Here is an 18,003-nt window from a genome sequence, read left to right as displayed (position 1 = left end):
CTGTTAATGTGTAAATGCTTTACTTTTATCTCATTCCAATGATCTGCAGTATCGTCTTTATTAATATCTCTCTGCTGGAGGGCAAGCCATATTCAAAATACAAGATTCTGTACTTGTATTTCTCAGACCAGATATATTGATAGCTCAATACAGAAAATCATGCTTTCCTTCCAGCAGTTTAATGCCTTGAACACAAAATCGGTGTTGCCTGATTATCTCTTTCTGGTGGAAAAGGAGAGCTTTCCACAGTGATTATAATAATTTAGTACAGATTGATCCTGCTTTTCCTCCAAAGAACTATGATTATAAATATGAGTTTGCCACACCCTGTTTCCAATTAATCCCACTATCAAGTAGAACTGGATCAGGATGCCCTAAAAAATGTTAAGTGTGGATTAGGATTCAGTATCATGATTCCCCAACTGGGTGTCCTCCAGATGTTAGAACCACAATTCTCAAAATTCCCAGCTTAGTTAGCCAATGGCATGTTTATTAAGAATTGGAAGAATGATAATCCCAATAAACACGAAGGGGTACAAGCTGAGGAAGATTGTTCGGGAGACTGTCCCAAAGTGCTTTTTCCAAAAGGTAACTGCGCTTTCTTGGGTTTTTTCTTTGAAACCATTTCATTTATCATTCAAGAAGGTTCCTCAGCTCAGTTCAGAACTAAAGAAGCTTCCTGGATGATAAGTCTAATGTTTTTAAAGAAAAACAAACAAGCAAACAAGAAAGTCTAGTTGGTTTTTGGAAAGAAGCTCCTTTGGGATAACCATGACCTGAATAATTGAGAATCCCCATAGACATTTCACTCTGGGGACTGCTGCTTACTTATAATAATTTTTATAATGGCATTCCATTCTTTTAATGTTCTGCAAAGTTTGTCATTTTATGATGAGGAATCAAAACTTTTAAAATACAGCAGTATTCTTACAATTTATCATAAGAATATATTTGTTCTTTGATACAGTCAGTTTTCCTGATCCTTTTTTTATTCAGTTCAGCTCTGAATCTTTCTAATAACCACAAGATTTTTTTTTAGAAGAGATGGTATAATTTCCAGTTAGATTTAGTTGTATCCATTGAAAAAAAAAAATCAAAATGTCTTTAAGTCCCAAGGTTCGTCCTTTCCATGTTTTGTTCCACTTTAAGCATTACCCAGGATCAAAAGATTGCCATCTGCTGACTGCTGGTATGTTGTTAGAAACATGTGTAATTGATAACTGTAATCAAGAATAGTTAGACCCTCTTTCTCTTTCCCACCCCCATCCCTGCCTCAGTTCACATGGGCAGGCTTGCCTACGCGGTTTGGAAATAAATCATGGTAAGCCAGTAAAATCTTGGCTAAGAGGGGATGAAATTAATACATATATTTTTGTAAAGGTGCCTGTTCACAATATCGTCCAGTTTCACAGGAGAGTTTTCAAATTTGTGCAGTAATAAATGTAATTATTTTGGGGCACGGCATAATTTTCATCAAAAATTATGAAAGTTCCTGCTCAGTATTATTTTTATTTTTCCTGCTAGTAATTGGGTGAAATAATTAACATTGCTAGACTGTATTTGCTACCGTGTATTTTGATTTACGAGCTGCATGTTATGAATGTTTTGCAGAATACAATAAAAATCGCATTTCTATATTAGAGTATTTTAAAATAATTTACATTCTTTGCTTCAAGTATGTTCCATTTGCATCTTGGACTGTTCTAATGCTTCACAGCTGAAAAATTGGAAGATTCAATATGATGCAATTAGGAAAAAGTATAATAATTATATAGATATATAATGGAAATATAAACAATGTGTATTTCCATTTAAACAGTCCCCCGTTTTTCTATTTTCTAATTCTATTAATGTTTGTTTTGAAATTTAATTAATTTTCCATAAATAATAAAATAACATCCTTAGATTGAATAATTTCATTATGTAGATTTAGAATAACATGTCATCTTTATAAAGTAAAGTGGCTTTTGTTTACTGGTTTTGTTTTGAATGTAAAGCATTCACAAGTAAGCACATCTGTGGCAATAATGATTTGAGGATAAAAGGACCTTGTGAGGAATAGTGATTTGATTTTTTTTTTTTTGCTACTGCGACAGAGACACTATTAATCTGTGGATGCTCTTTTTATATGCTTTGTTTAAAAGAAAGAATGCACTTTTATCAGTTGTTCAGAAATAATTGACAATACGCTGGGAGAAATTACTCAAAAGGTAATTCCTTTTAGACTTCCTAAAGAAAATATTAGGACAAATTTTCTATGCAATGGTTTTAATACTGCCGTGTGAGCTCAATTAAAACCCTCTTTATTCATCACAATTCAGCAGAAGTAAGCTGGGGTTGTAGCAGTCTTAGAGTAATTTTAAATGTGATACTAGAAACAGCTTGTGTAAATCATAGCTTGTAGAAAAAGATTTTCTGAAACATAGTAAATGCTTTCACCAATGCTGATTTCATATTTTAATTAGCAACTTGGAAAGGCAAAAGTAAAACAAGCAATTTAAATTAATTAGATTAATGACAATAGCTAATTATTTCAGTAACTTTTAAAAGTTAATTTTTCATGTAATTTTTTTTTTTTACCAGGATAAGATATAAGGTAGCTGGGTCATATTCCTTGGGTATCTTCTTAATTAATCTTTGCTATTCGGAACAATTTCATACACACACAAATACATACAAATTTTTCTTTAAAAACAATATTTTAGGTTTTTTTCATACCTTACCTCTAATTTTTATATAACCCATATATTTGTTTGGAGGCAGCTTTTAATATTTATTACTAAAATATTTTACGATAAATGCTTCTTTATCAATAGAATTGTATGCAAGTTGTTATTTCAGTAAATGGATAAAATTGAATCCAATTGCCTCTGACCCATAGATTTTGAAGGGCTGGTTCTTTTCTATGAACAGAAATGTCATTGTTTTCTTTCCCGTGCATTCACCCTGAAAGTTTGCACTAGTAGGTGAAAAGGAATTCATTTTCTCTGAGCCAATCCCCTCTTCTGAACTTCTGTGTTAATCTTTTAAAATAAGATTCAGTTCTGATCCTTATTTCAGTTGCCCTTTGCATCTGCCTCTGTCTAAAGCTTTAGAGGCATTTGAAGGCATCTCAGCAGTGGATAACTGATACTCCTGCCATGTAAGTTTGCATTTTGTGTTTGTAACTTCAGCTATTAAGGCTGGCCTTCAGTGATCCTGTGATTCGGATAGCTTTCAGAAAAGACTTGGTTAGTTTTCAAAGGAGATAGTGTTGGGGATTATTGCAATGAAGTAGTTGGTTTTATCCAAATTTAGGAAAATCATGTTTAATTTTATATTGGGGAATGCTGTAACATAAATATAAGATACATTTGTATAACCTTGTTATGTGGGTGCATACTGCCTTTTTGGAGTGACAGGCATGTTATTGCTGCAAATGAGTAGCTGCTGTTAACAATACAGTTACCTACAATTTCAGAACTATAGTTCAAAATGCTAAATGTATCAAATAAGAAACTCACTCATTAAATGTTCTGGTGAAAAGGGACAATCACAATCATATCACAATCATGCCATACTGGCTTTTATACAATGGCCTAAATCAATAAAAATAATACAACTTGAATTTTGTTAATGATTATCTGCTGCTGTTTTGTTCTTTTATCTAAATATCTATATTTCTTTGACCTCTTTTACTTCAATTACAGCTACACACTTGATGTGTTCCAAATAAAATGTTCAATTAGAAATAGTATAAGAGTTATATAGTGCAAGATATTCCAAAGCAGGATGTAGCGTTGTCAGGTTTATTCACAAATCTTACTGAAATAAGGCCATCTACACAAGTGAAAGTATTCTAAATAGATGGCATTCACATAAGTTTAGTGTTTGGTATTCAGATTGTAAAGAGTGGAAATATACCACATACATTTAAATTTGAGAATACATATACAAACACACAATCTTGCCAAGTTTCTCTTTTAGATAATGGTTGACGCCTTTTTGGCTCTATGAGCACTCTGTTTTTATCAACCTTTGGTTTTTGTTGCTCATTTTTTTCATCCTTTTTATTAAAATATAAGATACATTCTGTGCTTTTTATTTTACAGCATTACCAATGAAGCAGGAGCCTCCATATACAGTGTTAGTCCAGAAGCTTGTAAAGAGATGCCTGATTTAGATCCTAACCTACGAAGTGCAGGTAACTCTTGCTTATATTCTCACTCCTTTCAGAAATAGAATATATGTGTGTTATAACCATTAAAAGAATGACTTGAGCTTTAGACAGAGAGATGTTCTCCTTTTGTGAATATTTACTGAATATGAAATTCTGAACAGTTTTGTAAAGCATACAAATAAATTATAGGAAATTATATATAATTTCTTTTGTTTATTGTTTATAGATCTTGAGTACATTTGTTGGCTAATCCAACATATGCTTGAGAGAAAAATCTGGTCATTATTTACATGCTGTTACATGCCATTTACAAATAAAAAACTGTAACTAATCCCATTATACATAGCATAGCATACCTTCTGTCTCTCATTGTATAGGACTTAGTATACAATATTTTTATCTTTATTTTATTTATTATACCTGTTTCTTAAATGAGAATAACTAGAATAGGGAAATTAATAGAGGAAGGATGAATGATGAAATATGCACTTTTCTTTCTGTTTTAATAAAGGCACTTGAGACCCACGTACTTTTATAATGATAGAAATTTTCAGTCTTCCATTCTTTTTTTGTTTTATCTGCTTCCCTAGAAATTTCGGCAGATTTACATCAGAATAAATGGATGATATGGAATGAGCTGAGGTATAAACGAGCTGTAGGTTTTGTAAATCAATTTCAACTTGAGGAAAGAAAGTTTTGTAGGATTCTCCTTTACATAAGCACATATTCGTTCTTAGTATTTCCATTGGCAGTCAGAAACATACGTGATCTTACATAATGTTATTGAAAATGTGGTTGCAACTCTATATCATTGAAGTTTTACAATTTATTTCTACATTTTTCATGATCTGTCTCTAGACCTATCACTTTCAGCAGTTTTTTAAAATGGAAATGAATATATTTCATTTTAAGCCATATTTTTCTTTCCCAAATTGATTGAAAATTCCCATACCAATCAATCTAAGGAGCATCAAGTTGGAGAAAACTATTTATACTCTTGTTGTCAGTTACTTTGTTACACTTAAACTACATGTTAACTTTGTGTATTCCTCCCTTTTTTCTTATTAATTCATATCTGAAAAATATTGTCATGCAGTATGTAGTCTTTTTAGGAAGGTATTTAATTCCCTTCTAAATCAAGGTGCTGTCAATCTTTTGGTTTTGGTTCAAGTAACTTTTCTTCTGGCCAACTATATTACTTTTCTTTGATATTTTTTTTTAAATGTTTTAATTTTAAACAACCTAGTGTTGGCCAGCCTTGATTAATTTATTCTTTGATTCATTGAATGAGTGAATGAATGAATGAATGAATGAGGCATTACTTCATAACAGAGACCAAAATGGAGCACACCTGCTATGACATCTGTTATCAGAAAGATTGGAAAGAAGTCCAGAAATTATGTTTAGCATACTTTTCCTACCTTATGTATTGAGCTGTAATGAATATGCATGCCTGGCTTGAATTTGCTTGCAGATATGTGAATAATTTAATCACAAATATACTTTTTACCATGTTTTTAATTAAAACTGAATGAATATAGAATATATTAGAATATATGAGTTTTTTAGTTCTATTGATTTATCTCTCTTCATGAAAATTTAATAAATGGAATTTAAGTTGTTTAAATCAAAATATCAGTTTATTTGAGCTCAACCAATCTCATCGTACATACGTTGTGCACTGATAATAAGAAATTATTATTGTTGTTGTTATTGTTATTATTATTAATCCTGCCAGATACATACCTATTCAAATGCTTTATATTATTAGTGATCCAGACGGTTCTATTTCAGTCCCATTTTTTCTGTTTCAGTAGTTCAATCCTGATTGCTGGCTAGGAATCCAGATAACAGGTGTAATGTGCTGTGCCTCTATACCATGAATATTAGAGTCTGAATACTTCTTGTAACAATTAGGGAGAAGCAAGTGTGGTGGAAGAATTCTCCTTTACCAAGCAAATAACACATGCTTTATCTAGGCAGAGCTGAATGCTGATCAAAGATAAACAGACAAATTCTATGATCTAAAGAACCAGAGATACTATGTTAATGTTGGTAGACTTGTGAGAAGAGATAGAAGAAAAGAGAAGATAAATAATTAATAGTTGTAAAAAAATGGCTTGAAAATTATTATTTTAGTAAAGTGTACAGTATATGCCAAATGTTTTTGTTCACAAATTTGTAAATTTCCGAAAGAGAATGAAATGTGCACTAATTTGCAGTCGTATAGATGACTGTACTATAATACCAAACAGCTGTTATTTGAGAGTAGCAAATATGGGAATTTCTTCCTATATCATTTCTGAAATCTTAATCAGCATCTTTCTTCCAGATGCTGGTGACTGCTTTTACCTGAAAATAAAATAATCATTTTTTATCTAGAAGTAGTTAATAAGTAGGTTTGAACAAAGAAATTCCTAATGGCCTGTTTTAATTTAGTTGGATTAATTACCCTGAAACTCACTCCTTCCTTCCTTCCTTCCTTCCTTCCTTCCTTCCTTCCTTCCTTCCTTCCTTCCTTCCTTCTTTCTTTCTTTCTTTCTTTCTTCAGAACCAGTGAAAAGAATAGATGTAAACCACATTCTTAAAATCTCAGTGTAATTCAGAGAGGTGAACAGTACCCAGAAAAATCATAGTCTTGGCCATTCTTTGTCCAGTCTCCTGCATTCCCCCATTTTTTCTTTAAAGGTAAATTCACTTTCTTGATAGGAACTTGGGTCTCATTTCAAATTGCTGTTAACCAAGAACCTAACATTTCAACCAAGATCTTTCCTCCTTTGATTAATATCATTAGTTGTAGTTCTGCTTTTTAAAGAATGAGATATATCTATTCAGATACTGGAGGTGAAGATACAAATAATAGGTAACTCTTCAGCTCCTTGATGAATGCTGTTGTGTCTTGTCTTCAGGGTTCCTCTTTTCATGAAAAACATAGTTGGTGTCTTCAGCCTGTCCTACAGGATTTGTTTTCCATACACCAGACAATATTTAATTACATCTTTGGCCTATATTCTATGTCACCTATGCCACAGTTTTCAACGTAAGATAATGATAACATTTCCATTGTTTAAAATGTCATGTTTTCATTTAAGACTGTCTAAAATTACATTAGCCTTTTTCATAGCCATATGCACTGGTTCGTGTATAGTTTATGATTAATTGTAATATCACAGTAATAAGGCAGGATCATAAATGCATACACACTACCATCATCCTCTGTAATATATTCTTCATACTTACAGGACAAATGAGAAAACTAATCCCCAAAAGTCAAGCTTGCACTGCATAGTATGTGTTTGGTTCTATAGGACAGAGAACAGAAATATAGTGAAGTGACTTCTCTGCTTTCATAATTTCAGCAGCAACTTATTAAGTGGTGCATTTGTTTTAGCTACTGAATAGAGGAGAGAACTTTTTTTAAAAAAATATTCTTTTATTTTTCCACCATAATAACCTGAAGCAGTTGTACTGCTGCCAAATCATGGAGATGAGCTGCCTTAAAACTGAATGTGGTAATGGCTGTTATGAATTAGTAAAATTATTGAAAAATTGCCCTGTGTGTTTTGATTGGCAGTTTCTGCATTGGTTTAAGAATTCTTGCTATTTGAAGGGTATTTCAGTACAGTTTTCAATTTTGTTTCACAGAATAACAAATGCCTCCCTTTCCACAAATTTCTATGTGTGCTTCTTTTAATATATATAAAAAAGACCAAGCTAGCAACTCTGTGCTTCATTGCACTAAATCATAGAAAATAATATGGACAAGCCACAGTACAAAATTTTCTTCAGACTTGGATAGGAAAGGACATTTCCTCTTAGTGACAGTGACATTTATGCTGGCCTGTCTCAAAAATAACTCCTTGGTAAAGCTTGTCTATGTAACTTGTATAAGTCAGTGCAATGAAGCACAGGGGAATACTTTCATTTTAATTTCCATTTCACTAGTTACATCAGAGATTGTACTGTACACTTTTTCCCCTTTGTTTCCCAACTGGGAGGCCTGCAAGATGAACTATTTTTAAAAGCTAATAATGAGAACTAAGGTGTTTAGGTCATGTATTAAAACAGTGTATTGTCTTACTATGTCTTTTTGCTGATACACCTTCTTTTCTGATAAGTAATACTTTTCCAGTTGTCTTGGAACTGTGTCCAAAATTTACCCAGCATGCTTTTTATTAAGAAATGTGTGTTTTGTTTAAAAGAATTATGCATGGATGAAGTATGCAATATCTAAGATGTGGTAATTATAACAACAATAACAATGTATTACTACTAAATGCACATTTGAAACCTGCTCTCCCTGATCCTTGTTTTGTATGTTTTTAACTGATTTGCATGTGCATTTGGAAACAACATGTGAATATATGACAGAAACAGTTTGATAGAAACATAGGTCATCTTCTGGTCAAGCTTCTTGCTCAACTGGGTTTTGCAATGCAATTTGTTTTGTCCAGGGCACTTTCAAATATGTGGGGTCCCAGAATTTTCTATCCTAGATTTTGGGCAGATAAAGACTACCCAGATAGAGGGCACCCATGGTGGATAAGGGTGAGGTTCTTATTTCTGATGTTTCCCTTTCAGAGTCCCATTGTAAATACCCAGTAAAGAAGAGCTATCTGCCTCCCATATTAATCTGTGTTGCAGACTGGTAGGAAATGACTCGAAAACATTCTGCAAAATCATTTTTCTTCTAATTTTGTATTAATCCTATGAATTAATTAAAACTGCTCATCTTCTTCATACTAACCCGCAGATATATGACAGTGTTTGTCTTGTCTCTTGCTTGTGCCCAAAGTCAGTGTAGGTATCAGTATCTGAAAGCATAATTGCAAATGATGAGAGCCAGTTTTGGTCTAGTGACTAAGGGACCAGGCTAGAAAGCAGGAGAATGTGAGTTCAAGTCCTGCCTTAGGCATGAAAACCAGCTGGGTGACTTTGGGCCAGCCATTTTCTCTCAGGTCAATCTACCTCACAGGGCTGTTGTGGGGAAAATAGGAGTAGGAAGGTGTATTGGAAAAGTTTGCCACTTTGAATTACTTATAAAAATAATATAAATGGGATATAAACAAACAAACAAATGCATAAATAGCAGTTTGCCCAATAATTGTTTCATGAATATACTCCACCACATAGAATTACATAATGTTAGCTGGAGACAATTTTACTAATCTGCCCTTTGCTGCATTTTGGTGCAAATGTTTCTTAGCAAGTTTCCTTAAAATAATCTTTTTTATAATCTAGCAATTCTGATTAAGAGACACTTTTATTTTAATTATTCTGGTAGGGTATGTTCATTTTATTCTAACCCTATAGACTTGCAGTTATCAGGTATCTTAAAAGTTTTCATTCATGTAAGATTTTGTTTCAGTTTTACTATACCACTGTAACATTTTCTATCTTTCTGTTTCTGAACTTGTGTATACAATCCTATAGGGATTGACTGCATATTCAGTTGCAATGTTTTAAAACTAGAGAGCAATGTGTGTGTCAAAAATAAGTCAAAAATACCACATTAGTCTTATGAATTAGAAACATTTGAAAAGTGGAAGAAATGAGGAAAAGTGAAAAGGATAATGTACATAATCTTTAGAATTCTTTACCATGAGACATAGTGATGACCAGTAACATCAATAATTTTAAGAAAAAATTGGATAAATGTTATTGAGGTCATGCTTATCTGGGAGTATTAGTCTTGAAAATTCTATACAACTTTCAGATTGAGGATACTTTGCCTCCAAATTCCATTTGCAAGGGAACTATGGTACATCTCCATATTCTGCTTTTGAGCAACCCAGAAGCATATGGTTAACCATTATGAGGTGAAAAAAATATTGGACTGAGGTGATCTTTGGCCTTATGTGACTAAGCATAGTCGGTAGCCGAGCTGGCAATTGAGTTCCCTAGACTTATGGTCTTGGGGGACTTCAATTTGCCTTCGCTCGGTGAACACTCTGATGGGGCGCAGGAGTTCATGGCTTCCATGACGGCCATGGGCTTGACCCAGGTAATTTGGGGCCCAACCCACTCAGCGGGTCACATGCTCGACCTCGTATTTCTCTCGGAGCAGTGGACTTGTGATCTTGGTCTGAGGGGTAATGAGATCATACCCCTGTCGTGGTCAGACCACTGCCTACTGAGGCTCGACTTTCGGAGACCAAACCCCCACTGTAGGGAGGAGGAACCGACCAGGTGGTTCCGCCCCAGGCGACTTATGGAGCCTCTGAGGTTCCAGACGGAGCTTGGGGTTATTCCTGATACTCTCGCCCACAGTCCGGTGGAGACTCTGGTTGCTGCCTGGCACTCGGCAGCATCGGAGACCCTTGACCGGATTGCGCCACTACGGCCCCTCTGAGGCGGCGGATCCCGGAGGCCTCCTTGGTTCACCGAGGAGCTCCGGGAGATGAAGCGCCGGAGGAGACGCCTAGAGCACCTATGGAGGTCCGATAAATCCGAATCGAACCGAGCAATCCTAACAACCAGCACCAAGGAGTACATCAGGGCACTTAGGGCAGCAAAAAGATCTCACATTGCCACCTTGGTTGCGTCCGCTGAGTCCCGCCCAGCCGCCCTGTTTAGGATAACCCGTTCCCTCCTAAATAGGAGGGATACGGGGGAACCCTTGCAGAGCTGAGGATTATGCCCAATTCTTAGGGGACAAAATTGCTCGGTTTCGGTCGGATTTGGACTCCATCCCTGCAGTTCCAGCCGAGGCACAAGAATTGGTAGACCACCTCTGGGTTGAGTTTCAGGATGTTGCCCCTGGGGATGTGGACAAGGCCATGAGAGCTGTGAGTGCCTCCATCTGTGTACTGGACCCGTGTCCCTCATGGCTGGTTGCTAACAGCAGTGAGGTGACACGAGGCTGGATCCAGGCGGTTGTTACCGCCTCTCTTCGGGAGGGGCACTTCCCCGCCGCACTTAAAGCGGCGGTGGTGAGACCCCTCCTGAAGAAGCCATCTTTGGATCCAGCTGTCCTTAACAACTACCGTCCAGTCTCCAATCTCCCATTTGTTGGGAAGGTTGTCGAGAAGGTGGTGGCCTTCCAGCTTCAGCGGTCCTTGGAGGAAGCAAGCTATCTCGACCCCTTCCAGTCAGGCTTCAGACCCGGTTACAGCACAGAAACCGCTTTGGTCGCATTGACCGATGATCTTTGGAGAGCCAGAGATGGAGACCATGCCTCCATCCTGGTTCTCCTCGACCTCTCGGCGGCTTTCGATACCATCGACCATGGTATCCTTCTGCGACGACTGTGGGAGGTGGGGGTGGGAGGCACTGTGTTACGGTGGTTCTCCTCCTACCTCTCGGACAGGTCGCAGACGGTGTTAGTGGGGGGGCAGAGATCGACCCCTAGGCCCCTAACATATGGGGTGCCGCAGGGTTCGGTCTTATCCCCCCTACTATTTAACATCTACATGAAACCGCTGGGTGAGATCATTCGGAGGCACGGGATAAGATACCATCAATACGCGGACGATACTCAATTGTATCTGTCCGCCCCGTGCCAACTCAATGAAGCGGTGGACGTGATGAACCGAGGTCTTGAGGCCGTTATGGACTGGATGAGGGCTAACAAGCTTGTACTCAACCCGGAGAAGACCGAGTGGCTGTTGTGCTTTCCTCCCAATAATTCGATCAGTGTTCCATCGCTCAGGCTGGGGGGGTCAAACTTTATACCCCTCAGAGAGGGTTCGCAACTTGGGAGTCCTCCTGGACCCACAGCTGACTTTTGACCACCATTTGACGGCTGTGACCAGGGGGGCATTTGCCCAGGTTTGCCTGGTGCGCCAGTTGCGACCCTACCTGAACCGGGAGGCCCTCACAACAGTCACTCGGGCCCTTGTGACCTCTAGGCTGGAATACTGCAATGTGCTCTACATGGGGCTACCCTTGAAGAGCATCCGGCGACTTCAGCTAGTCCAGAACGCAGCCGCGCGAGTGATTGTGGGTGCACCTCGGTTCACCCACATAACACCTATCCTCCGCGAGCTGCGCTGGCTACCTGTTGATCTCCGGGTGCACTTCAAGGTGCTACTTATCACTCATAAAGCCCTTCATGGTAGTGGGTGTGCGTACTTGAGAGACCGCCTCCTGCCAATTACCTCCCTGCGACCAATTAGATCACATAGATTAGGCCTCCTCCAAGTTCCATCTGCCAGTCAGTGCCGACTGGCAACTACACGGAGGAGAGCCTTCTCAGTAGTAGCTCCGACCCTTTGGAACGATCTCCCCGTGGAGATTCGTACCCTCACCACCGTCCAGACCTTCCGCACAGCCCTTAAGACCTGGCTAGCCCGTCAGGCCTGGGGACAAAGATAACTGTCCCCACCCGAATGATGAATGAATGTTGCTTACTATTTTACTTCTATGTATTGTTGTGTCTATTGTCTGTATACACCCCCCCCCTTATTTTATGTAAGCCGCCCTGAGTCCCCTCAGGGAAAAGGGTGGCCTATAAGCATTAATAAATACAAATACAAATACAAAATAAGCAAGGTTATGCCTGTATTCTTATATAAAACTTGGCATAGTATCAGTAGTCAAATGGTAGGGCAGAACTATCTGAAGTTTATCTGAAATTAGAAATGTTAATATATTTTTGAGTACAACAGAGGTGAGTGTATTTCATTTCTCATTGTTTTGATGCTGTCCTTCTGTATCAAGACAATAAGAAATGATTGTACTGCTTTACATCACACTGGTGAGACCCCACTTGGAATACTGTGTCAGGTTCTGGTCACTATGATACACAAAAGATGTTGAGATCCTGGAAAGTGTACAGAGAAGAGTGACAAAGATAATAACGAAGCTAAATCATACGATGAATAGTTGAGGGAGCTAATGAGGTCTATTGAAGAGGAGGCTTAGGAAGACATGTTACCTTTCTTCCAGTACTTGAGGGGCTGTTATGAAAAGGAGGAAATTATATTTATTCTCTAAGAAACTAGAAGGCAAGGACAAGAAGTAATGGGTGGAAGCTTGTTAAAGAGAAATTCAGCCTAGAAATAAGGAGAAATTTTCTGATGGTGAGAACAATTAATCAATGGAATAGATTGCCTCCTCAGGTTGTGGGTGCTCCATCATTGGAGGTTTTCAAAAATAGACAACCATTTGACTGGGATGACATAAGGCTCCTGCTTTGAGCAGGGGATTGGACTAGAAGACCTCCAAGTTCCCTTCCAGTCCTAAGATTCCGTGGTAACATCATATAGCTAGAGATTTAGGTGAGAGTTGCTGCAGTTTAAAAAGCAGCTTTTGAATGAAAGAAGAAAAAAAAAGGAGAGCAAAAGGTCACACAAGACAGCTTTGCTTAGGATTGTCAAGTCCCATCTGCTTGTCTTCTCTCCACAGGGCAGAATTCATTGGATTATTGTACACTCAAAAGTTCAGCAAACCACTTGTACTTTTCATTGCAAGAAAATGCCTTTTAGGTATTTGGGGCTTGTTGGGACTTTGCGACTGTCATGCTACAGGGGCTTATACCCTTGGGTGCTTCTACAGATAGAGACATACTGTTCAGAGCTGTCACAATGCCCCCAAAATGGAAAGAAAAGATAGGAGACAATATAATTTCTTCTGACTATCTCAGATAAAGTAAAATTGTTTGATGATTAGATGTGTGGAACATAGTGCCTTTATGTCTACTTGAGCTAATTTCTTTAGCTTCTTTCAAAGATCATTGCTCCCCTTTGGCTGCTCCAAAGCAAAGGTCACTTTTAGAAAACTTTATCACTGAAAAAGCCAGAGACTTAACATCAAACTGGAGAGGGGTTGTTATAAGTGGATAAAACTTGTAGGTAACCATAGAGCGCCAGTGTGAATTAATGCAGGATTAGAAATACATTACCAGGATTTAAAAATATTATTAGACAAAAACCTGAATAACTTGCTGTCATGTGCTGTCAAGCATTTTCAGCGGAAGGGCAAAAGTTTCTTTGAAGGCAACCAGAGTAGATGTAGCCATTTTAATACAGAAACAGGAAAACCAAATTGCAGCCACAGACGAATATTCACATCATATTTTGATGAAAATGGTTCCTTAGCTTAGAATATCATTTATTCATCATTACTTTTGAGTGTCCATTTATTTACTTACTGGCTTTATATATTCAATCATGACTGAACATCTAACAATATTTTAAAAAAAACCATAACATGCAAAAATACATATCAGCCAAAGATGAAAAAAATTAGAAATCACACATTTCAGCACAACTAAGAAACAAGCTCCATTGCACACTCTGAAGTTGTGGGCTTGAGCACAGAGACAGATTTTTCAAAACCTTGCAGAAAGCCAGCAGAGTCAGGCCAAACCAGATCTCTAAACAAATGATATTCCAAGGGAGGGTGGCACAACAGAAAAGGCTCTCCTCCAAGGCCTTGCAAAAGAACATTTGTAGGGGACAGGATTTGGGGTGGTGGGGTTAGAGATGACCAGTCCTGTAAATAATTCAGCCCAAGACACAAAGAGCTTTAAAGGTAAATACCAACACCTTGAACTGTACCCAGAAGCATACTGGTAGCCAACACAACTTATAGAGAAGTTTGTCACATAAGCCAAATGACAGGCGCCCCAACTGCCTGTGCAGCTACATTCTGCACTGGATGAAACTTCTAAATGCCTTTTAAAGATAGCTCCATGTACAGTGCATTGCAGTATTCCAATTGAGAGATCACTAGAGCATGGATGGCTATTGCAGAGCCTCCCCATCTGGGAACAGGCACAATTGATGCACAACCCATAACTGTGCAAGGGCTCTCCTAGCCAAAGCTGCGCCTTGAGCATGAGCCCAAGACCAGAAAGACCTCTAGATTGTGCACTAGTTTTGTCTGAAGCAGTGCAACACCATTCAGAACCAAAGATGGAAGGTCCTGTCAGCTTTTTCAGGTAGAGCAGACGGGAAACAAATCATTGTCATCTACATTAGCAATCTTGAAAGTCTGAAAATAGAGATCCCCCACCATTTTACAGCCTGATAGGTTAGGGAAGATCCTTTCTGAATTTCTTTCTCCGTCCATTATGCAGCTGTGAATTCCCCCCCTCTTTCCATTTGATTGTTCCCTAGGCAGCAACTCTTCCCCAAATCTCACAAGGTCATTCTTACGTACCATTACAGGTTTCCAGAACTGTACAAAACCTGAGTTTCCTGAGGTTATGGGGTTAGGCTATAGCCAGTTGTGCCCCATCCAGACCCCCCACAGCTTTCAGGCACTTAGACAGAACTCCACAGCATCACACAGATGACTTGGGGCAGAGATAGAAAGCTTGATATCTCTGCTCCAAGGAGAATGTTCCACCTTTTCTGAAATGTTGGCTCAGATAGACTTTACAGGAAAAATATTTACAAGCTTGAAATATACAAGTAATCCTCGACTTACAACCATAATTGAGCCCACAATTTAGGTTGCCAAGTGAGAAATTTCCTCATTTTACAACTTTTCTTGCCACATTTGTTAAGTGAATCAGTGCAGCTGTTAAATTAGTAACACGGTTGTTAAGTGAACCTGGCTTCTCTGTTGACTTTGCTTGTCAGAGGATCACAAAAGTTGATCACGTGACCCCAGGACGCTGCAACCGTCATAAATGTGAGTCGGTTGTCAAGCCTCCAAATGTAAATTACATAACCATGAGGAGGCTGCAACGGTCAAAAGTGTGAAAAATGTCATGTCACTTTTTCAGTGCCGTTGTAACTTCAAATGGTCACTAAGTGAACTGTTGTAAGTCGAGGACTACCTGTACTGTGAAGCTTAGATCAATAATAATGTCTATATCCCTTAAAGTGCACTGCTTTTTTGAAGATTTATATATTTTGAAGATTTAGTTAGCCCATTGTTGCTGGACTATACAGAGATTACAGTACATTTACTCCTGCCTGACATCCCTCAGGTATGGTAGAATTATGATTCCTGAATATTCACCCTGCTTACCCAGAACTCTGTGGGCTGACCATAATAGGAATTGCAATGCCAAGTTGGAGAAAGATTAAGTATTCTGAGATCTTATCACACATTAACTATTTAGAATCTTTAAGATTGTGGTGGTAGATAAATTACATAACTCAAGCTAGCCAGTTCATCTTGAGTCCAAAGAACAATGAGCAAATTCTGTTAGCATAATACAGCTTCTTTGTTACTCTTGCAGCCCTAAAATTCTGCTTTCAGGATAGCTTGTGGTGCAGTGCCTTTAATTAAACCTTGGCAGCAACTGTTGGAATTCTGTTGCTCCATCCATTGCACAAACAAGAATGTATGCTGCTTTTTAAAGGAACTTTCTGGACCCAAGCCATTGTATATATTCAATAAGCTGCAGTGTAAAGACATTCTTACTTGAGTGAGACTAGTATCATCCAAATAAGCACCTGGTTTCTACCATGCTGTATCTAAGTTCCTTGGACTCAAAAGCAGAAGTTTATACCCTTCAGCCAGCACTGGAGGTTATCAAGACTAATTGGAATATTGCAGTGTATTAACATTAGTTGTGGTACATTTGTATATAACTAAGCGAATGAGGTTGATTTTAAACTGAATGCTCCCTTCAGACAAATTAAATGGGAAATCGTTGTGTGTCCTGAAGCAAAAGCTTAATCCAAATCATATGAGGCAGCTCTCATTCTGAAAATAGAGTTTTGAATCAAAGTCTGTTGTGATTAAATTTGCATTTCCTTGGAATTCATGAGTTTTTCCTATGGTTCCATTGGGTAGAGTCTGTTCTGCATAATTATTAGAAAACCTCAGAGAGAGTAAAAATATTGGGTATAATTTACACTTATGGTGGGGAGAAATAAGGCAAGAATCTCTGACAAAATAAAATTAAATGATCCTGGTAAGAGGATAAGTAATTTGCATATGCTACTATTCCCAGGATTGCAGTCTGCCACAAACACTGTAAACGTTGTAAAAGGGTGTTCAGTTTTCAGATTAATTTTACTGAAAATTTTGTCCTGAGTTAGCAAAACTTACCTAACGTGAACTTAACATTGGATGTATTTCATGCTTGTGATATTTAGATGGTTACCAAGAACAACAGATATCACCAGTATGTTGCAAAATGTTTAAAACACGTCTCTGTCAGCTCTATTCCTGCTAACTGCAGAACAGCTGATTGGTACACTAGGTTTCAAGGCTGAACATTAGCCTCAGTCAGCTCACAAAATTCCAGAAAAAATAACAATTGGCTCTTACAAGCTGGTGAAAGCTGGCTCCAGCAACTAGTGACCAATATTATATGCATATGTTGTTCCAATTCCATTTTATTCTGCCAAAATATCATGCTAGAAAATTAGAATTAGCTCCATTTAATTGGGATGAGCATCTTCAAATGTTGAACTTCAGTTCATGTCAGCATTTGCCAATGTGTCCATTGGTGAAAGATAACGGCAGCTGCAATCTCTGCCAGAGAATATTCATAATAATTCTGAGTCAGTATGGAGCATAAATGTCCACATGTCATTGATTTATAACTCCAGCATTCTTCAATCCCATTACTATGGCTGGGATTGCCATTTAACAACATTTGAAGGACCACATTCTCCATTCTTACATTAAATTTACAGATCCTTGGATACTGATAGTAAAAATTATTTTTAAACATAATAATTAATTAACTATGAAACAAGTACAAAGACTACTTTGGAATCAAAATAAAAATGGTACATTAGCAATGTGCTAAAAGTTAATTAAGATGATCAGTATTATCTATGAAAGAATCTGAAAAAAACTATTACCAAACCATGTACATATTTACTTGAAAATCCAATGTTTTCAGTAGGAGTTATTCAACATTATCTCTTGAAATTAAATAACAAGGAGAAATAATATTTTAGTTGGCACAAGTCAGAGGTATTGCT

General features: G+C 37.6%; 1 protein-coding gene across 2 annotated transcripts in view; it reads left to right on the top strand.

The window, feature by feature from the left end:
* Positions 1 to 18,003, top strand: part of SRBD1 (S1 RNA binding domain 1) — a 151,352-nt gene that overhangs the window by 51,913 nt on the left and 81,436 nt on the right. For both annotated transcript variants that reach the window (XM_032216369.1, XM_032216370.1), the window contains one exon: positions 4,092 to 4,183. In XM_032216369.1, the coding sequence (XP_032072260.1) occupies positions 4,092 to 4,183 (92 nt within the window). The remainder of the gene's footprint in view (positions 1 to 4,091; positions 4,184 to 18,003) is intronic.

Source organism: Thamnophis elegans, chromosome 4 (genome assembly GCF_009769535.1).
Source record: "Thamnophis elegans isolate rThaEle1 chromosome 4, rThaEle1.pri, whole genome shotgun sequence".
Classification (NCBI taxonomy): Eukaryota; Metazoa; Chordata; class Lepidosauria; order Squamata; family Colubridae; genus Thamnophis; species Thamnophis elegans.
This window is presented reverse-complemented; position numbering and strand designations above follow the sequence as displayed.